This window comes from Natrix helvetica, assembly GCF_964273705.1.
Source record: "Natrix helvetica genome assembly, chromosome: 12".
NCBI classification, from domain to species: domain Eukaryota; kingdom Metazoa; phylum Chordata; class Lepidosauria; order Squamata; family Natricidae; genus Natrix; species Natrix helvetica.
The window spans coordinates 14,157,660-14,180,477 of NC_138556.1; the positions used below are offsets into that span (position 1 = coordinate 14,157,660).

Consider the following 22,818-nt stretch of genomic DNA (forward strand, 5'->3'; position numbering starts at 1 on the left):
TGAGTTATTGGCTCTTTCATTATTTGGGGCAAAGTGTTAAAATCCTTTTTGCCTTTAATTTCATGTTTTCTTGTTATAACTTTTGCTGGATTGTCCCTTCATTTTTTGGGTTAATCCCAAGTACTCATGTAAATGTTCCTAACATCATACCAGGGGTGGGTTCCTGCCAGTTCTAACCTCTTCTATAGAAGAGGTTCCACAAATCTACAGTGCCGTTTAGAACCGGTTCCAGCTCCCTCCCCTCGCCCATCCTCCCATCATCAAGATGAAGAGCGAGAGGAGGAATTCTGGGACTTGAAGTTTTAAAGCTGTCAAGTTTGAACACCCCTGGAGTTTTTTTCTAAAGGGTTAGGGGTGCAAGGGTCTTGTAACTTGACAGCTTTAAGACTTGCACACTTCAATGCCAGAGTTCCTGAGCCAACATGACTGGAGGAGGAATTCTGGGAGTTGAAGTCCACACGTCTTAAAGCTGTCAAGTTTGACCACCTCTGGTTTTTTTTTCTAAAGGGTTAGGGGCGCAAGGGTCTTGTAACTTGACAGCTTTAAGACTTCAAATGTTTCTGAGCCAACATTTTGGTTGCTTAGCAAGAGCGTTGTTAAGTGAGTTTCACCACATTTTACTAGTTGGCCACGCCCATCTGGTCACATGGCTGGCAAGCCACTCCCACATATCAGGCCACACCTACATAAGAGGTTCTAAAAATTTTGAAACCCACCACTGATCATACCCTCCTGTCTATATGCAGCATTGAGTGGGTTTCATGTTTTAAATCCCCCTCCCTCTTTGTTTTTCAAACAGATATCAATGAATGTGACCTGAGTGTAAATCTGTGCAGAAACGGACATTGTGTCAACCTGATAGGAAAATATCAATGTGCTTGTAACCCTGGATATCACTCTTCACCTGACAGACTCTTCTGCATTGGTGAGTTTTCTTCTTCTGAATCAGCTCTTCGGTGAACAAAAACGTTGCTCATCTTTTTTTCACAGTTGACATACATTTACGTAAAGTAGACGACTGAAACAATAGATTTGTAATTGTTCAACTATTATGGTACTAGTAGGAGAAAAGATGGTGTTTCCATTGTGTCACAAGCTACTCCTGGTGACCCCATGGAGACTGGACAACCATTTGTGTGAAATAGTACAGGATATAGGATTTCCTGCTTAAGCAGGGAGCTGGACTAGAAGACCTCCAAGGTCCCTTCCAACTCTGTTATTCTGTTATATATGTAGCTTTCTTAGTAGCAGCAAAAGTGCTGGCCGCCCTCTGGGATATTTATTTATTTAATATTAGATTTCTTCGCTGCCATCTCACTTCGAGAGGTAATTTTAAAAATTTTCCAATCTAATCTACAATATGGAATTTCCTATCCAAGCGCGGATCAACTGACCCCTGTTTAGCATTTTGAGTTCAGAGAAAAAGAAGATCAAATCTTCTTCAAGTCCATCTTGACTCCTGGACATTAGGTAAAGCTAATGAAAAGATAGTAATTGACACTGAGAGGGACGCGGTAGCTCAGTGGCCAAGATGCTGAGCTTATCGATTGAAAGGTTGCCCATTCGGCGATTGGAATCCCTAGCGCCGCGTAACAGAGTGAGCTCCTGTTACTTGTCCCAGCTTCTGCCAACCTAGCAGTTTGAAAGCATGTAAAATAATGCAAGTAGAAAAATAGGGACCACCTTTGGTGGGAAGGTAACAGCGTTCCGTGCACCTTTGGTGTTTAGTCATGCTGGTCACATGACGATGGAGACGTCTTTGGACAACGCTGGCTCTTCAGCTTAGAAATGTGAGATGAGCACCACCCTCTAGAGTCAGGAACGATTAGCACATATGTGCGAGGGGAACCCTTTATCTTTAGACCAACATTTCTCAAAATTGGGCACTTTAAGGAAGATTAACTTCAACTCCCAGAATTCCCCAGTCAGCATGGTTGGCTGGGGATTTCTGGGAGTTGAAGTCCACCTGCCTTAAAGTAGCCAAGGTAGAGAAACACAGATGTAGACTGCTAAAAACTATGAATTTCCAATTCTGAAGACAACCTGTGCCCTTACTGTACCCTCCGGTGATAATTCTGGGCTCAAGATTAACCTCGAATTTGCCTTGATGGCTCTTAGTAACACTGAAATTTCTGTAGCTAAGACCTTGTTAGAAAGCGTGGCCATTATTGCAATGCATAAGACATCTGTCTCTTTTTTTCCCACCAGATATTGATGAATGCAGCATAATGAATGGTGGTTGTGATACATTCTGTACAAATTCAGAAGGCAGCTACGAATGTAGCTGTAGGCCCGGCTTTGCACTAATGCCAGATCACAGAACTTGCACCGGTAAAGTAAATTTATGAACATTTGCTGTATGTTCCCTGACGTTTGCTAATGTCTTGGCTGGACTTCTGATTTTCCTCTGGCCATAATGTATCTTTGCTTGCCTGTTGACTCAAGTGTGAGTTCCATTGAAATCTGCCGTGTTCAAATAATTGTGTGTAGAGCAGGGGCTGTAGTTTTAGTACATGAAAACTGCATACAATGGGATTTATTGGATATCCAGGGGGAAGTGGTGGTTTAGACATTGGCCTAGGGGTGGGGAGATCAACGCTCCACTCGTGTCAATTACAGAAAATCAAAACAATAGGAGGAAATGTTTTGAGCTTCTGAAAAAGAAAAGAAAAAAAGCGGAAAAGCAATTCTAATCAGAATTGATTAAAAACTGGCAATCAAGCATGCCAGTTTATTTTTAGTTCCAAGATTCTATTCCCCAGAATTGTTTCCTATTAATGATTTGTTAAAGAGAGAGCCATCCTAGAAGTAAGAAGAAATTTCCTGAGGGTGAGAGCAATTAAGCAGTGGAACAGTTTGCCTCCTGCAGTTGTGAGTGCTGCATCACTGGAAGTTTCCAAGAATAGGTGGACAACCATTTTTGCCAGAATGGTTTTGGTATAAGGCTGCTGCCTTGAGCAGGGGGTTGGACTAGAAGACCTCCAAGGTCCCTTCCATTCCTAGGATTCTACGTTTTATGAATATAGAATGTAGAATCCTCGGGATGGAAGGGAGCTTGGTTTTCCAATGGATTTGTTGCACATTCTGGCCACCAAAATGGAATTAGGGTGAGATGAAAAGAGTGCTGTGGTTGACCTCGTTATTTATTTGATTTATAACAAGAATAATTTGCAACCAAGAATAAAAACAAAGCAACCCTTCCCACCAGGCTTCAGGCCAATCAGTGTATTAGCCTCCTGGCTCAACCCCATCCTAGCCGTACTCTTGAGGGAAGGACCAGTTCTTTATGGTTTTCCAGAAGGGAATCTTGAAGCTTAGGTAGAAGGCTGTTCCCAAAAAACTGGGGCAGCTACACGGAAGGCATGCTTCCAAGGTCCCATCAGATAGCAGCATTTAAAAGAAGGCCCTGGGTTCAGAGAAGGAGAGATGTAAGAACAGGAGGGGTGAAAGTACACCGGCCAGATTTCAAGCAAGCACATCCGAAGTACAGGGGTGGGATTGAACACTTTTAGCAACCGGTTCTCTGTCTGGTTGCTGGTTGGGTGTGCCCATGGGAGCGTAGCCTACTCGGCCTCCTCATGGCGGGGGAGGGGGAAGCTTTCACCTTCCCCAGGCTCCGGAGGCTGTCCTCAAGCCTCCAGGAGGGCAAAAATGGCCTCCCCTGTGCTCCGGAGGTCAGAAACATTTTTTGCCCTCCCAGAGCCTCCGTGCGGGCCTTGTACTTACCTGGCATGGTGAACAGGCTGTGTGGAGACTCCTGGGAGGGGAGGGGTGGGGTAGGCAGGCCCAGCCGGTCCTTGCAGCAACCGGTTCGGTGAACCGGATGCAAAATTAGCATCCGGTTCGCCCGAACCGGTCCAATCCGGCTGAATCCCACCCCTGCCTAAGTACAGAGAAATGAAACAAGTGTGCCTTTTACATGACTCTTTAGCTAAGGCTCCAGATCCGAATTGTTTTGGGGTTTTATAACATCATGCGATTATTAAATGATCAACAGCCAGCAAAGGATGTCTTCCATGTTGAATCTCCTTACAAAAACAACTGTTATAACACTTTCTGTTTGTTTGGTGCAAGCTGCATAGAGAATGAATAAGGACCCTCAGCCTCTTGGACTGGGTTAGTTAAAATGAGTTAAGTTTTCTGCAGCTGCATTAATTCCTAAAAGCCACAATAGACTCATTTTTTTGATGAGTTACACCCTTTTTTTTCCCAAAGAGAAGAGAATCTCAGACCAAATCTTTGTTTTGCAAACATTTCTTTTGAGTAACCAAGCAAAGTTTTGGATATTCAGCTGGTATGCGGTGACTTTAACAGGGAAAATCCTGAGGAATTATTCCAGAGATCTATCTATCTATCTATCTATCTATCTATCTATCTATCTATCTATCTATCTATCTATCTATCTATCTATCTATCTATCCATCCATCCATCCATCCATCCATCCATCCATCCATCCATCCATCCATCCTGTTCTATGTCTGTCTGTCTGTCTGTCTGTCTGTCTGTCTGTCTCTCTCTCTCTCTCTCTCTCTCACTCTGTCTGTCTGTCTGTCTATCTATCTATCTATCTATCTATCTATCTATCTATCTATCTATCTATCTATCATACTTTTGTTCATATAGCATCAACCTTGTGAACTCTTTCCACTAAGTATTCAAAATGGACAGTCATTGTTGTATGTATGCATGTATGCATGTGTATGTGTATATTATGTATATGTATGGGCAGATATATATATTTCCTTGAGAGCAGGCAACAGAATTTCATTTTTAATGTGTGTTCACAGTAAAAAATGACAATAAAGGTTATCTTATTATCTAATTATCTATCTATCGTCTATCTGTTATCTATCTATCTATCTATCTATCTATCTATCTATCTATCATCTATCTATCTATCTATCTATCTATCATCTATCTATCTATCTATCTATCTATCTATCTATCTATCTATCTATCATCTATCTACTTACCTACCTACTTATATGTTATCTGTCTGTCTATCTTCTGTCTGTCTGTCTACTTAATTACCTACCTATCTGTTATCCATCCATCCATCCATCCATCTAATTTATTGGCTGTCCATCTTGCTACAGATAATAATACTTGCACAAGATGAAATTTCTTATATCTAATGTCAGTGCACAATGACTAATAATAAGCACTGGTCCAGAGAACTTGTACATACCAAGTAATGCAAAGTGAGTTAAGCAAAAAGAGAATATGCAGAAGTGACAGATATTTTCATAAAACATTATAGTTCACGGGTGTCAAACTCGCGGCCTGCAGCCCGGATGTGTCACGTGCTGGCTCTGCCCCCGCCTGGTTTAGCGAAGGGGTGGGGACAGTCCCAATACGTCACGTGACACGGCAAGTTTGACACCCCTGTTATAGTCCAAAAGAAATTGTATGGATTTTCCTAGGTAGATACCTGTGAGCAAAGACCAGATTCTCCCTGTACAATTTTTCACTTGATTGTGAGACAGAAAGAAAGCAGAAAACTAACTCCGAACATCTACTTGTGCCTTTTTTCTTTTAGACATTGATGAGTGTGAAAACAACCCGAACATCTGTGATGGTGGCCAATGCACTAACATCCCAGGAGAATACAGGTGCCTTTGCTACGATGGCTTCATGACATCCGAAGACATGAAGACTTGCTTAGGCAAGTAAAACATCTGTTATCCTAGCCTTGTTGTCGGTTGAGTCTGCCTTGTGGATAGAATCAGAGACAGAATGATGAGTTCCCAATGTGAAGCAAGAAGCAGATCTTCATATGAAAGCCGAACGTAGTTTATGGTATCCATCAAGGATCCAGGAGGTCAGAGCAATAAAGCAAGACCTTTGTAGCTCAGGCTTGAAATGAGGGATCCTTGATGCTCTCCGAGCTTGGTTGTTTTCTTGCAGATGTTTCATCACCCAAACTGAGCAACATCCGTGTTGGCACCTGACAAACTGGCCCTGATGATGTTATGTTGGGTGATGAAACGTCTGCTAGAAAACAACCAAGCTTACCTCAAGGAGGTCAGAGCTGTCCCATTCTTCCATGGACAATCGCTGTGATTCAGGCCAGCCATTCTTTTTCACCCAGTCTCTTATGCAGTCTTGCTGGCTGGGAGCAGGTGGAAATCCTAGCCCTAGCATATATGTTGTTGTTGTTTTGCTTCTGAAACAAAGGCCGAATGGAAACCTAATAAATAATTGAATGGCTTTATCCAGATGGTGTTGACTTACAAGATGTCCAGGAAGCAGGTCTCATGTTGGTTGGGAATTCTGGGATTTGTAACCCATTACACCTGCGAAGAACTAGCTTAGAAATAGAGATTGAATCAATTTGTTTTGCTACCACACATTGACGTATCACTTAATAGTGATCCGTTTACTTGTGGATTAACTTTTAGTGGTACCTCAAAGACTCTTAAACTGGATGCAGACATGCATCTATTTCTTGGTACATAAAATAATTAAAGGCATCTCAGGTAATCCCACTGTGACACATCTGTAGACTTTCTGCGTATTATTGAGACCGAGAATTCTGCTACATTTCCCCCCCTAAAAAATATAGGATAAAGTAAGGTAAGCTGAGAAATACTTGCATTAAAGTAAGCCTTCAGAGGTGATGGCTTGTGAAAGGAGCAAGATTTCCCAATTTTTAGATTTTTAGTGCAGACCTTGTCCTTCTGCGTACACTAAGAGGTTTGGAGTTTGATGGAAAAGTCACATCATGTATTTGTGTATTATTAGGAAGTTTGTATGTGGAGATGATAAAAATAGCATAAAGAACACTGTCTACATACCTCAGGGGCTGCAACCTGTGGCTCTGGAGCTGCAAGTGGCTTTTTTATCCATCTGCTGTGACTCCCTGTCGCCGGTTGGCTCCACAATTGGTAGGGCTTTTGGTCAGGACAGGTAGAGGAAAAAGGACGCCGTGCTAGGAGGAGACTCTATGGTGGGGGAACCAGAGTTCTGGTTGGCTCCAGAATTGAACGGGGGCAGGGGGGGCTTCCAGTTAGGACCCTTTGCGGCTCTTTGAGTGTTTAAGGTTGCCAACCCCTGACATACACAGATGGATCCTTAGATCATATTAATGCTGTTGATGTTATGACTGAACAAGACAAAAACACAGCACCAGCCCACCATTTTGGGAATGTTTTCGGGGAGCGTAAACAATTATGATCTAACAGCAGCAATTGTTGTCTTGTGAATACACTTGGGGGGGATAGAGTTCAGCATCCCTATGGGTTTAAACTCCAGCTCCCCCCCCCCCAAAACTAACTAAACAAACCTACTTCTGAATAGGCTGGAATTTTTCCTTGCCAAATTTATAATACTTCTTTGTTAATGAGTCTTGGTTTCAGTACATATGAGTCAAGCATGAAATCCCATTTTATAACCTATGAACGTTCTTTGTCCCCTCCAGATGTTAACGAATGTGATCTGAATCCAAACATCTGCCTGAGCGGGAGCTGTGAGAATACAAAAGGCTCTTTCATCTGCCACTGTGAAATAGGTTATTCTGGGAAGAAAGGGACGACAGGTTGCACAGGTACGTTTTTACCTAGGAGGGTGTGATTGTTCTTAAAAAAACCATCATGCGTCGTGTATTTCTAAGCTCTCGTCTGCGTTGATGTAATAACGCCTGTCATAGTAGGATTAATTTAAGATGAGCTGGATTGTGAAAGACGTAGATTTTGCCTTATTCAAATATTGTCTGTTTTCCTTCTGTGTCAAGGTCTTTATTTCTGAAATACATCCTTATCTCCGTATTTTTCGGAGTATAAGACGTACCTTTTCCCTCAAAAAAAAGAGTGTGAAAATCTGGGTGCATCTTATACACTGAATACAGCATTTTTGGCCTCCTGAAACCCCGCTCCCTTTGGGAGGCTTCCAGAGTGCTTTTGGGGGCTGGGGAGGACAGAAATGAGTGAAAAACAGGCTGTTGTTTGCTTGTTTTGGGCCCCCCAGCCCCCAGGAGCATTCCATAAGCCTCCTAAAGGCTATGCATGCCTCTTTTTTGACAAAAAACGGGCCCGTTTTTGCGAAAAACAGCCCGTTTTGGTAAGTCTGCAGAATGCAAAAACTTTTTTAAAAAATGTGCCTCTTCAAAATATTGGTGCATCTTATATGCCGGAAAATACGTTATCCCTTCCTTTGGGGCATCTATGAAGTCTGCCACCGTCTGCCTTCTTAATGAATCAGTTATTCAGCATATTGCCTATTTTCCATCCATCAAGATCTTTATTTCTGCAATCCATTTCTATGTGCGCTCCTTTTAGTCCTCATCTGAACATCAACACCGTATTTGCAGCTGCCCTGGGAAAGCCTACAATAGAGGGGAAGGGATCATGCTTTTTATCCCAATGGTCCAAATTCCTTTGCTCAAATGTCATAAAGGAACATGTCCGCCGTCAGTTTCCATGCTCCGAAAATGTGCCAAGAACTTGGGTTTCCGTTTCTCAGACAGGAGACCCCCCCCCCCAAAAAACGTGGTGTTAAGTATTTTAAAGAGTGAACCCTCGCGTGGGACTGCTTGACCGAAGGGGATGGATTCCTTCCTTCCCTCTTGCAGCTGGGCCAACATGTTTCAGCTCCTCTTTTTAAGGATTGCAAAAATGTTCACACAAACGCTTTCTGTCCTGAAATGATTGCGTAAGATTCTGGGAGTTTGCTTGAAGTTGCATCGACATATTTCATCCCCCTTACCGATTGTTTCCATCTTAACAAGTAAACAAGTTGTTTTTTTCCTTTCTCAACCCACCCCACCCCCTGCCGTTTCCCGGAGTGCATGATCCACCCACCGACATGCATTTACATTCCACGCAGATGTTAGAACTTTTCGTTTCTCTCTTCTGTGCTTCCATTCTCAATAAGTACTGTATGGGGGCCGAGCTTAGGGAAATGCTGTGTTTTGTGCCATGATGTACATTACTTATGACAAGCTATGTTGGCTGCATTCGTGCTGTCATGTTCAATTATCTGAAACGGAAAGTGGAGTAGGTCAGCTAAGGTATGTGCATATTGCACACATTAAGAATGCAACAAGGAAAGGCTTTTGAGCAGGAAGTTGAAAGAAGGACTGTAGGAAAAGTATGCCTCAAGTCTAACTTGCATGTCAGCTGCCTAATGCCTTACATTAAGGCAAGGCAAGAAACAATGGATGGGGACTAATCAAGGAAAGAAGCAACCTTAGAACTTAGAAATGTCCTAACAGAACAATCAGCCAGTGGAATAGCTTGCCTTCAGAAGCTGTGGGTGCTCCATCACTGAAGGTTTTGAAGAAGAGACTGGACAGACACTTCTCTGGAATGATCAAGGGCAGTGATGGTGAATCTTTTTCACCTTGGGTGCCAAAAGCACATGTGTGCATGCTATTGAACATGCTCACACGCCCACTGTAATATTTTGGGGTTGTTTTGATGCCATTTTTAGTCATTTTCAGGTCATTTTCCAGGTCCATTTCCAGCCATTTTCTGGCCTTTTTTCAGAGAATTTTCCAAGCCGTTTTCAAGCCATTTTCTGGACTTTTTTCAGGCCATTTATTGGGCCGTTCTCAGGCCATTTTTTTGGCTGATTACAGGCCATTTTCGGATCGTTTTTCATGCACACCAGAAAGCAGAAGAGCAGCTGGCAATGGTGCCCATGCCTGTAGAGAGGGCTCTTTGTGCCACCTCTGGCACATGTGCCATAGGCTCACCATCATGGGCATGGAGTCTCTTGCCTGAGCGGGAGGCTGAACTAGAAGACCTCCCAGGTCCCGTCCAACTCTGTTCTTCTGTTACTCCGTGAAGTACATCTGAAGTCTTAACAACTTTCCTCAACTCTTCTTTGTTCAATTCCTAAAAAACTTGATCATGACCTTTTCAAGTCTGCTTTGAGAACTCAAGAGACAATTATTGGCTCCTGGTGAGATACCTAATGCAAACGATACAAAGTGCATTCAAAACTCATCTCAAATCTAACACTTTTGGGAATCTCCTAGGAAAATGATCTAATCTTAGGATAGCTTTTCTGGCAGCCATTCCCAAACTCTCAGAGGAAGATTCTTTCCTCCCCACCTTGGGACCTACACATTTTATCCAGCAATTGAACCAGAAACCTTCTCCTGAATAGTCCTTTCCCGAAGAGTATTCTTTTCTCCATCCTTCCTAAAGTTTTTCAGGCAGTATTTTAAAGGGCTACGTTTGGCAAAGATGGTTTTTTGGCCTGGTTACAAAACAACATCTGTTCAATAAATTGCTTCAAGTCAAGACAAACCCCCCTGCCCAGCTGGGAGTCCCCTCCCCAGCAGATCGTATGGGGCAACAACACCCCAAATGATATTTAGACTACATGATTGAGCCAAGTCATTAGATCAGTTACCTCTAGATAACTGATTAATCAATCATTTAGGAAGTGGTCATTTCCCAAGACCTCCAATGACAGCAAAGAAAATGGGAAAGTTGGCACTTTTTAGGGTCTCCCCCTCCTCTTGATCAGTGCAGAAAAAATATCTGCAGGATTGACACTGTCATGGTTAGAATGGGGAGATTTAACAGGATAAAAGAGTTGAAAGGGACCTTGGAGGTCTTCTAGTCCAACCCCCTGCTCAGGCAGGAAACCCTATACCATTTCAGACAAATGGTTCTCCAGTCTCTTCTTGAAAACCTCCAGTGATGGAGCATTCATAATTAATAGTTGATTAATTAATTAATAGTTCTCACTCTTGGGAAATTTCTCCTTAGTTCTAGGTTGGTTCTCTCCTTGATTAGTTTCCACCCATTGCTTCTTGTCCTGCCTTCAGGTGCTTTGGAGAATAGTTTGACTCCCTCTTCTTTGTGGAAGCCCCTGAGATATTGTAACACTGCTATCATGTCACCCTGAGTCCTTCTTTTCATTAAACTAGACATACCCAGTTCCAGCCACCGTTCTTCCTATTTGCCTATTCCTTCCTCTTTGCTCCCTTTTGACTCCAGTCTCATGTGGCCCCGGGGAACAAAATGTAAGCAACACACTCAGAAGTTAGAGAAGTCTCATTTTTTTTTTGCACAACCTCTCTAAGACTTCTCAGTTTCAGAAGTGGGGGAAAGAATTATTCCCTCAGGCAGTTCACCCAAAATGGTTTTCACCGTGAGAGCCGCAGCCTGTCTGGAGATTCTGCAAGTTAGAATATTTGCATGATAACGCCTCCTTTTATCCAGTTAAATTGTTGTGCCAACAGGTTCTGTGTGTACGAGGGTCATCTTTATGAGTATGATGCTAGGGGTCTACTTCGCATCAGGGGTGTGTGCGGTGGTGGGATTCAAATAATTTAACAACCGGTTCTCTGCCCTAATGACCAGCTGGGTAGGCAGGGCTTGGTGGTCATGTGACTGGGTAGGTGTGGTCAACTCAACGTCACTCAAGTTGATGGGCGCTTCTCCTTAGTTGTTACAATGGAATAAGGCTTAACTGGAGAGGCAGTTTCTGTAAGCAGGGCAATCAAGATTAGGCTAGAAACAACACCAGAATGTTTCCCTCCTGCCTTCCTTACAGGATTAGCCCTGTAAAGTGGGGAAAAACAAAATGAGATTTCTTCCAACAACCGGTTCTCCGAACTGCTTAGAAAGTTAACAACCGGTTTTCCCGAATAGGTGCGAACCACTTCACACTTGCTGCCGGAAGGCTAGCAAGTGATACCAGCTTGCGTACTATTCTTTTGTGTAGGTTGCGTCTTTGCTCCTGTGGTTGAGTAAAACACAGCTGACTGCTGACTCAAATGAAAGACCGCAAATGAAGAAGGTGTGGTGTTTCTTACAATTTTCCTCCGAGATATCTTTTTTCTGTTGAAAACGCTGCCCCTCCCCAGTTGAGTTCTCCCTGGGGGAAAAGATGCAATCGCCTACATTTTTTTCCAAAGATTAAAATGTCTCTAGTGTGCAAACTCACAGTTTTGTAGACCCACCTTTAAGCGTTCTTAAAATGGGTGGAATTGGGACTGAAATCTATAGTGATTCAGGCCATTACATCTCCTCTTCGTGTGATGTCAAGCGGCCGGGAAAAGCAGAGCAAACTATTTACATCATATTAATGGAAGTTGCTTCAATAGATAAGAAGACATTTGTTCTGGATGTAAGAAGAAGTAAGAAAACCGTTTGGCTGTAAGGACAGCCTTAAACTGGAATCTTTGCTTTCCTTGGCGAGCCATAGCTTCAAACCTCTCAAAGGAGAAGTTTGTTGAAAAACAAGATTGGCGGAGAAAGAGCCGATAGAAAAAAACGTTTATATAGTCTTGGCACCATGCTCCCTCGCCCCCTTTTTGGGGGTGCCTTTAGTTAATTCAGTGAATATATGGCTCATATTTGGAGTCAGTTTTGGGTATCTTCAGTCCCGCTGAGCGGCAGACTCCCAGAGATAGTACCAAGATCTCGGAGAAGCAGACAGCCCACAAAGGAGTCTCTGTTTGTCACGCTGGGGAGTTGAAACAAGATTTTATTTGCATTGGAATAATCGAGAGAGCCAATTGGCCGTTTGAAAGAAGAAGAAAAACCACTCTTAAATTCCTCTTACCCCTTTGGCAAAACCAGTACACAATAAAAAAATAGGTCCGCTGAATAAGAGGAATTGTCAAGAGGGCGTGATGGACAAGGCATGTTGAGAACTACCACGTTTCTTTCATTTTTATGTGTGCCCTTCCCCCCTCTTGGTTTCACTTGTTCCCTCCAGAGAAAGACAAGAGATGAGGAATCAGGTCATCCCATCCTTTCATTTGAATTCTCAGGGGATCGTGAAATAAGACCAGAAGTATCATGAACAACCAGTTCTGTGCAAGATTGTGGTTACTGTGTGAATGTTCTCTTATGATATCAGGCAGCTTATCTCCATCTTGTTCTGACCTAAACTTCCCCCAAAAGCACAAAGCAGAGTCCTGGTCCCGACAAAACCCCTTTTATTAAACGGATGTGAATTCCTCTCATTCACACTCAGCAAAGGCCCGGCAAACAGTCTTTCAAAGGTGAATTTATGACCACAGACCTTATCTAGCTTGGAAAGCTGCCACGTAAATATTTTTCCAAACAAAGTGCTGTGCAAGAGAAGGCTTGGCCCAGAGGCTCTGAGATTCATGGACAGATCTTCACGCACTCCTAAAATGAACGAACAAACGAATTGTTTCCTGCAAAAGCCCACTCCCCTTTCGCTCCTCTTTTGCTTCCTATGGGAGGGGCCAATCACCTCCAAGGTGTGGCTTTACTCCTAAGTCGACCTTGCTTTCTTAGTTGTTCTTGCCTTCTGGCAGCTCTGCGCATGCGCACACTGGGAACAGGCTCCAGCTGTTCTTCTGCCTCACTGCTGTCTCGCTCCGTAGGCACCTGATCACTGCCAGACGGCCTCGGCCCCATTTCTGCCTCCAAGGCAGAGCCCTCATCTGAGCCGTCCTCAGCCTCCAGGACTGGCCCATGCTCCTCCCCAACCTCCTCACCGTCCGACTCTGCTGCCAGCTCTGCTGGTGGGCCACAACACATGTTAGGGTAGCCACCTAGGACTTGCCTGATAGTAAAAGGTAAAGGAGTCCTCATGGATTTTACTCTGGAAGTAGTTGCTGACGATAAAGAGGTTGTGTTCATCTCTATTTCAAGGCCATTGAGCCAACAAGGCCCAAAGACATTTCCGCGGTCATGTGGCCAGCGTGAGGTCACGGAGCACTGCTTCCTTCCCACTGAAGTGGTACCTATTGAACTACTCACATTTGCATGCTTTTGAACTGCTAGGTTGGCAGGATGGGAGTTTACTCCATTGCATGGCCCCCGGGTCTTGAACTTGGACTGCCGGCTTTCCAGCTGAAAAAACCCAGCGTCTTAACCGCTGAGCCACCCACTGTGCCGCCGTTTGCCTGATAATATGGATTTAAATACACTACTCAATGAAAGAATTCCAACAAGCTTTGCCGGATGGTAAATCACCAGCGGACCAGTCAAAGCGTAATGTAATGTAATGGAGGGTGGTTGATACCGTGGAATGCCAGCTTCAAGTCTACCCAAAGCCATGAAACCTCACCGGATGCCTTTGGGGCAGGCGTTCATTTTGCCTTTTAGTCCAACTCATTTTATAGGGTGGTTGTTATGGGAAGAAATGGGGCGGTGAGTGCTATGTGTGCATCTTTGGGCCCCCGAAGGAAAGGCAGGATATCAGTGTAATCAGTGGAACATATCATATTCTTTGGAGGAATCTCCTTTGCTGTTCTAGATACAACTGTGGCTTGTCTTTGTACTCACAAATTGGCCTTCTTCTTCCCACACAATCAAGAAATCAAGTGTGTGTGTGTGGGGGGGTTTAGAGCCTTTGACCCTGCGATATTTATATAAAGGAGGAAACGTACGTGCATTGCCATTGATATTTTTGTCCATTCTTTCTGCAGATGTAAATGAGTGTGAAATCGGCGCTGACAACTGTGACCGGAACGCTATTTGCACAAACACAGCTGGTAGCTTTAAATGTGGCTGCAAACTAGGTTGGCTTGGAGATGGGATCAAGTGTGTAGGTGAGTTTGGACAACTCTTCCTCCCTCTTCCTTCCTTACACGCATCCACACACCCACACCCTTACCCACAGACGATCTGAATCAGTCTTTAACTCAATAGTGAAATAAATTGTCATGAAACAGCTTCATAGACTTCATCCCTTTCCCACAGAATAAAAGATATATTTGTCATCTGAAAGTGACTCTTTTAAGCATCAAAGCCAAATCTGGGTATCAAAACATACATCGATGTTGCCTTTTACAGATGTTCACCTAACGTTTTTGTTGAAAACATGTAGAAAAGGAAGTCATCCTTCCTCGGGTTTCTTGTATCGTTGCCCAAATGTTTTTAAAATAATCATTTTATCATTTTTTTTAGAAATCTAAACTTATTTCTACTTTGCTTTCGAGAACCAAAGCAATTCAATCCAGATTTTATTTATAACTAGCCGATAACCCGGCGTTGCCTGGGTATTTATTTATAAGGGGAAAATTTCCAGACCAAACGTAATTTCTAATGTTGGATTTTCCCCCTTACTAGAGGGAGCCCCCTTGTGGAGTACTGTGAATCCGTTACCATGGCAACTCCACTGCCCTGTACAGTAGAAGCCATTTTAAGGCACAACAGGCTGCATCTTAACAAAATTCCAAGAGGTTGTTAGGGGTGTCTTACCCCCCACAGTATTTGTTTCCAGAGAGTAAGTCATCTGTGTACCAAGTTTGGTTGAAATTGCTCGAGGCATTCCAGAGTTAGGTTGGAACACACACACACATGCACACACACGTACACAAACATTTGTTATAAGGCTGTAAGTTGAGGGTTATCTGCGCTACTAGAGTTTTTCTTTTTAATCTTGTGCACACATGACCTTTGCACAGGTAACTGAGGATTTTCTCTCATTAATGCTGCTTTTTGTCCTCTCCAGATCTGGATGAATGTGCCAATGCCACACACCAGTGTAGTCCACATGCTGATTGCAAGAACACGGCGGGATCATATCGTTGCTTATGTAAAGAAGGCTATACCGGGAATGGATTGACCTGTACAGGTGAGCTTTTAGGGGAATCTGATGCTTTAATGGATAAAAAATGTTTTCCCAGGTTGCAGGCAGAATATTTCCACATAATATGCTAAGCCTTGCCTGATGGTGCAGTGGTTAGAATGTGTCAAGGTAGTGAGGATTTAATAGCTGCCAGTTGATGAAAGGTTGTAAACTGTAATCGGTAAGCTGATGCAATGTAATGTGGCTGATGCAATGAGGCTGATTCATTGCAGCTATGGTATAACCCTTTTAAGACTCTGATGGGAGGTCCACACAAATCTATATATATATATATATATATATGTGTGTCTATTAGAGGGCGTTTATCTCTCATCATGGATCTCACTTTCTCTCCATGTGTTTGTAGCTGATAAGGGATTTATCTCTGCGTGTACATGCCTGTATATATTTTGTATATAAACCACTATTAATTGTATTAAGGCACTGTGTGCTATATGTTGTGTTATGAGCCTGTAGGCATGCTGCCAAAACTCCGACAGAATGCAGTATTGCAGGCAAACTCTGCTCACAGCCTTGAGTTTGATCCCAGCCGACTCAAGGTTGACTGTGCCATCCATCTTTCTGAGGTCGTTAAAATGAGGACCCCAATTGTTGGGGGGCAATATGCTGATTTGCAAACTGCCCAGAGAGTGCTGTAAAGCACTATAAGGTGGCATAGAAGTCTAAAAGCTGTTGCCATTAATCTTAAAACAAAGCAAACAACTCAATCCTAGAGAAACTGCTGCTGAATCTAGGAATTTGAGCATGTGAAGCATGGATTTTCCTAAAGCTTTTTTTCATTTTTTGGCAGATAAAATATCCCATCAAATTTTAAACAAGATCTGGTTTTCTTTATGTAACGCATTCATGATAACAAAATGTCTCTGACTGGAGTTATGTACAACGTTTTGCATAATAGTAACAGATCTTATTTTCCAATTTGGGCTCCAAATTATTTTGACTTTCAGAGCCAGACAAAACATGCTATAATTTCTTTATAAAAGTATTCCATATTCTGCTACATGTCGACTTGTCATTGGAGGTGGTTTTACTTCTTTATAAGTAAGAATCCTTCCTCCACCTGTATATTTCATATGGAATTCTTAACCCCAGTTAGTTGTTTGCAAGGAGATAGAATCAGAGGTGGTATTCTACTGGTTTGCCCTGGTTTGCCCAAAGCGGTAGCGGAAATCGCTGGTGGCCCTGCTCACCCCTGCCCAGCTCTATAGCATCCCATTTAGCCCCTTTTTTCATCATTTTTGATATGGACTGTACACCGCCCCGAGTCCCTTCTGGGAGAGGGGGCGGTCTAGAAGTGCTAATTAAATTAAATTAAATTAAAAAGCACATGTGCAGAAAGCTGTGCGTCAGTGGTGGGTTGCAGGCGGTTCGCCCCGATACGGACGTACCGGTCTTGCCCAGAGCACGGGGTACCATTCCAGTATGGTGCTCCAGAGGGCCCACCTGCCCGCCCGTCGTCCTTACCTGTCTTTAAACTCTTTGGGGGTTCCGCACACATGCACAGTGCATACAGCACTTACGCGACGCTTTGCCGGGCAGCTGGAGCGTCACAGAGGTGTCGCTGGAGGGTAGGATGCATGCGTGCACTGCGTGCATTCATGTAGAGGATGCTGGGCCCCGTTGCAACTGTACCGGTTGAAACAGGACCCGGAACCCATCACTGCTGTGCTTATGCACAGAGGTGGTGTGAGTGAGCGAAGCGAGTGCATGTCTGCTCACATTTGCGAACCGGTAGGGAAGGTTTGGAATGCATTTTCAACTAAAAGGACTCTTTTCACTTTTCAGATATTGACGAATGTTCTGAAAATGTCAACCTCTGTGAAAATGGCCAATGCCTGAACGCACCCGGGGGTTACCGTTGTGAGTGTGACATGGGATTTTTGCCAAGCATTGATGGAAAATCTTGTGAAGGTAATTAAGTAAATAAAGCAGTTAAATAATCTCACTTAGGCAATAGCCCTATTTAAGATGTGAGGACTTCAACTCCCAGAATCCCTCAGCCATTCAACCTTAGCTACTTTAAGATGTGGGGACTTCAACTCCCAGAATTCCTCAGCCATCCAACCTTAGCTACTTTAAGATGTGGGGACTTCAACTCCCAGAATTCCTCAGCCATCCAACCTTAGCTACTTTAAGATATGGAGACTTCAACTCCCAGAATTCCTTAGGCCAGCCATGCTGGTTGAGGAATTCTGGGAGTTGAAATCCACAAGTTTTAAAGTGGTCAACTTGGAGACCCCTGGAATAGAGGTTGAAAAGCAGAAGGTAGCTAAACCCCCATAGTCTACTCCTTTGCCATACTCTCAACCTCCCAAAATGTAGATGCTGTCTTTTTAATTTTAAATTGTTTTTATGCTGCCAATCTATCCTATGCTGTGACTTTGAGCGGCTTACAAGTTATAAAACAAGTAAAAAAATTAAAACTTTAAAACTTCACAGATTAAAATACAGTTAAAAACCAGTAGTGGGATTGAGCCGGTTCGCACCGGTTTGGGAGAACGGGTTGGAAGGACCTGCTGGTTTTGCCCACCACACCCCTCCTACACCAACCTGTCCCTCCTAGGAGTCTCCACATGGCCCATTTTGGATTCCAGGTAAATGCAGGGGTCGTGCGGAGGGTCTAGGAGGGCAAAAACCGGACCTTCCAGAAGTCTGAAAATAGGCCTGTTTCCAGTTTCTGGAGGGCCTCCCGAGCCCAGAGGAGGCTGTTTTTGCCCTCCCGGAGTCTTGGAAGCCTACAGAGCTTGGGGAGGGTGAAAACTCCCCTGCCCACCATGGTGCAGGTGGCCAAGTAGGCCACACGTACCATAACCATGCCCACCCAGCAACCGGGCGGAGAACTGGTTGCTAACATCTTAGAACCCCACAACCATACTGAAACCACGTTTTTTCCTTGAGCAAACAATAAGAGAGCAAAGAGTTACAGAGATGCTGTAATTGAGTATCCCTTTTGGCCTTGTTCATCTTAGCGGTTACGTTAATTTTGCATTTTGATTGCCAAGAATAATAGCACGTCACGTATATCAAGACGATAATTCTTGTAAAAGCATGAAGGGGGAAAAAAAAGGTTGTATGATATTGAGATAAACATTTGGCCGTAAAGAGTGATCCTCTCATATGCTCCGACTTGTATCTGAACAAAAATATTTGGTCATGGCCAAAAAGGGAATATTGGGCGGGTCTATGAAAATGTAGACGTAATTGTTAATTCTCCATGTCTCCAAGAAGGGAAATAAGTGGAGACATCAGCACAACTGATGCCTTTGGGAAGACTAAAGAGCAAGACACTCCCTGCTACTCCCACAGAGCATCAGTTAATTTCCTTCAGATTCTTCGGATGGGGCAAAAAATCTCACCCTTTCTCATAGAAAATTAAAGAAGATTAAAATTATGGCGGTTAGAGGCAAAGGTCAATGGGAGAAAGGGAACGAGACACTGGAGAGGAGAAGATTGGGCTTCGCGGTGATTGGATTTGTACAGATTTATACATGTAGTTAACGAAGAAGGAAACCTTGCATTCATCTGCTTTCGTTTTTAATTTTGGGGTGATTTAATTCTACGTTTCAGAGTCAGCGGGGAAAGCAGAAGGAAAGAAGCAGTGTTTCATCATGGTGACCTAAGCCCACAGTCTTTTGCATATGTATTATAGCAGTGTTTCTCAATCTTGGCAACTTTAAAAGGGGTGGATTTCAACTCCCAGAATTCCCCAGCCAGCAAAGCTGGAGAATTCTGGAGTTGAAGTCCACCCCTCTTAAAGCTGCTAAGGTTTGAAGAACACTGTGTGATGATGTTGCACACATGTGCAAAATGTTTGAACCAACACAGCTAATTGTGTCATTTTCATAAAAGGAGAATGATCCCAGAGATATTCATGCTATGGCTTTTAATTCTTCCTTCGGTCGACAAAAATGTAACCATCTTCTCCTATTTCTTCTCAACTGTCTCATTACAGATATTGATGAGTGCTCCCTCTCCAACATCTGTGTTTTTGGAACTTGTCACAATCTTCCTGGCCTCTTCCGATGTCAGTGCGATACAGGATATGAACTGGACAGAAGTGGTGGGAACTGCACAGGTAACTTAATAGTTTGGCCAATTTAATAACCGTCTTAACTTTGGTATAATCATTGCTCCTATAAGCCACCAAAAACAAGTTTCCACTGTTTCAGGAAAAATGGCTGAGCAGCTAAAGTAGACTCTTGTATTTAAATACATTTCAAAAACCTTAAAAAATGGAGTTTGGCTTTTAGTAGGACTTTAGTTATTTAGTTAATTTGACCAAACAGGGCATTGCCCAGAGGTTTCTTGGGCACTTGCAGCCACTTCCCAAGTAAGTTTTCCTAGTTATTTTTTTAAATTTTAAAAAATATTTCTTACAGTCACCCAACTCCGATATGTTTAAAACTTTCTTAAAATCCATTTTTGGCTTTTTGCCGATTGCATATTATTTTACCTTCTTTACATTTTTTTTAAAAATCCAAAGAAGGTAAAACTCACCAAGGGTCAAATTAAGCTTGCTGTTCTAAAAGTCTCTAATAGCCATAAAGTAGTTACACTGAACATTTCCGCTTGTGATTAGAATGCAAGTTTGTCTAGCTTAGCGTCCTTGTTAAATGAGCACTAGGGTCTTTTGCTGACTTGTAGGTTAATGTTGCCTTTTTCTCTCTGTGCAGATATCAATGAATGTGCAGATCCCACGACATGTATCAGTGGCACTTGCCTCAACATCGCAGGCAGTTATACCTGTGAATGTCCCCCAGATTTTGAACTGAACCCAACTCGTGTTGGCTGTGTTGGTAAGTCATGTTGTGGTAAGCTGCTGTGTTAGATAAGGGAGGAAGGAATAGGAGCATCAATTAACATGCTTGGTGTAAAAACAACAAAGCTAATCACAGGTGGGAGGCGGGTGGATGGGCCTATCACGTGCGCAAGGGCCAAATTGATTAACATTGTATAAAGGCAGCTATCTCTTTAATGGCTTTTACACTCTGACAATGTTAGCCGTGGCTAACGAAAGCTCAGTGAGCAATATATTTTAAAAGTTCTGGATATCATAATGTCTGTTTCTTTTATATACTGTATATATATATATATACACACATACATGCATACATACACCTGACAATTGGTCATTTAAAAAGTTTGCCATTGATGATGTTTTGAGCATGTGCTACTTTCCTACTTTAGATATACGCTCCGGCTACTGTTATTTGGAAATTAAACCTCGAGGAGATAATGGTGATACAGCTTGCAGTAATGAAATTGGCATCGGGGTTTCCAAGGCTTCTTGCTGTTGTTCCCTTGGTAAAGCTTGGGGCATTCCTTGTGAACAGTGTCCGGCTGTGAATTCAAGTAAGTGAGATGGAAAAGGGCAAACTTATGCCTGATTTATGCTTTCAAACTGCTTGCTTCCTAAGAGACAGAATATAACCAGGATTACAGGGAGGTAGTTTATTTATAGGAGAACTATCAGGCACAATAAATCGGGAAACAAGGTTGTTCAAATGACGACGGGTTGATTGTATGCTAAGGCTCTCTATAAGAATCTGAACTACTAATGGTCAAAGCAAATGGGTGGTAGATAAGAGTCAATGGAATTCAAGGAGGACTTGACCTAGATATCTTGTGGACACAAAGGGACTTGAGGCTAATGATACGTTTGTCCCCTCCCTTGAGCTCAGCTTGGTCATCTCCTACAATGTTGACTTTGAAAAAAAATATGTATTTGAAAATAAGAATGGCAAATTTAATTTGGGAGCATGAAGTGAATTGAACTGAGGATGTGTGCCTATCTGGTGAATGTGTTATATGGGGGAAATGCTTGTTTTCATTCAGGAAATCTTCAATTTGAAGGATTTGGGGTTGGAAGAAGCATGCAGAAAGGAGAAAAAGATTGTAATGGCTTGTTCTGACCTAGGCTACCCCAAAAAGCACGAGGCAGAGTCCTGGTCCCGACAAAAGCCCTTTTATTAAACGAATGTGAATTCTCCTCATTCACATTCAGCCAAGGCCTGGCAAACAGTCTTTCAAAGGAATATTTATGACCACAGACCTTATCTATCTTGGAAAGCTGCCATGTAAATACTTTCCAAACGAGATGCTGTGCAAGGAAAGACTGGGCACAGAGTCTCTGAGATTCACAGACAGATCTCCACACTCCTGAAACGAATCTAACGAATTGTTTGCTGCAAAAGCCCACTCGCCTTTCGCTCCTCTTTTATGTCCTATGGGAGGGGCCAATCACTTTCCACCTGTGACTTTACTTCCAAGTCCACCCTGATTTCTGAGTTGTTCTTTTCTTCTGGCAGTTCTGTGCATGCGCATGCTGGGAACAGGCTCCAGCTGTTCCTCTGCTTCACTCTGTCCGACTCTGCGGGCCACAACATGGGTCTAACTTTTCTTGCAAAGTAAAAATGCCGGATTAATAATATTAGTTTCCCCTTTCAGCTGATTACAAGCAGTTATGTCCAGGAGGAGAAGGATTTCGACCCAATCCTATTACAGTCATTTTGGAAGGTAAACCTGCTTTGTGTGTTCTTTCTCTAGACATCTGACTATTACATCAATTGTTCTTAGTCAAGCTTTGTTGGTTTGAGGTTCTAACAAAATGCTGTGGCTTATTTTATCTGGACAGATATTGATGAGTGTCAAGAACTGCCTGGACTTTGTCAAGGAGGGCAATGCATCAATTCATTTGGTAGCTTTCAGTGCCTGTGTCCATCTGGGTACTATTTGAATGAAGATACACGAGTATGTGATGGTAAGTGAATCCCTCCCTCCCTTTCTTCCTTTGTCCATCTATCCATTCATTCATCCATTCATCCTTTTTCTCCTTCCTTCCTTCTTCATATCCTATTCCTCCCTCCCTCCCTCCCGCATGCTCTATTCCTCCCTCCCCCTTCCTTCTTTCCTTCCTTCCTTCTTTCCTTCTTTCCTTTTTTTCTTTCCTTCCTTCCTTCCTTCCCTCCTTCCTTCCTTCCTCATGCTCTATTCCTCCCTCCCCCTTCCTTCTTTCCTTCCTTCCTTCATCCCTTCTTTCCTTTCTTCCTCGTGCTGTATTCCTTCCTCCCTTCCTTTGTCCATCTATCCATTCATTCATCCATTCATCCCTTTTCTCCTTCTTACCTTCCTCATGCTCTATTCCTTCCTTCCTCCCTCCCTCCCTCCCCCTTCCTTCCTTCCTTCCTTCTTTCCTTTTTTCTTTCTTTCTTCCTTCCTTCCTTCCTTTCTCATGCTCTATTCCTCCCTCCCCCTTCCTTCCTTCCTTCCTTCCTTCCTTC

At 43.1% G+C, this 22,818-nt stretch overlaps 1 protein-coding gene across 3 annotated transcripts in view; it reads left to right on the forward strand.

The window, feature by feature from the left end:
* FBN1 (fibrillin 1) overlaps window positions 1-22,818 on the forward strand; it is a 196,600-nt gene that overhangs the window by 128,116 nt on the left and 45,666 nt on the right. For all 3 annotated transcript variants that reach the window (XM_081964556.1, XM_081964555.1, XM_081964557.1), the window contains exons 29-40: window positions 800-925; window positions 2,209-2,331; window positions 5,541-5,666; window positions 7,422-7,547; window positions 14,373-14,495; window positions 15,401-15,523; window positions 17,324-17,449; window positions 19,491-19,613; window positions 20,212-20,334; window positions 20,726-20,890; window positions 21,986-22,054; window positions 22,173-22,298. In XM_081964556.1, the coding sequence (XP_081820682.1) occupies window positions 800-925; window positions 2,209-2,331; window positions 5,541-5,666; window positions 7,422-7,547; window positions 14,373-14,495; window positions 15,401-15,523; window positions 17,324-17,449; window positions 19,491-19,613; window positions 20,212-20,334; window positions 20,726-20,890; window positions 21,986-22,054; window positions 22,173-22,298 (1,479 nt within the window). The remainder of the gene's footprint in view (window positions 1-799; window positions 926-2,208; window positions 2,332-5,540; window positions 5,667-7,421; window positions 7,548-14,372; window positions 14,496-15,400; window positions 15,524-17,323; window positions 17,450-19,490; window positions 19,614-20,211; window positions 20,335-20,725; window positions 20,891-21,985; window positions 22,055-22,172; window positions 22,299-22,818) is intronic.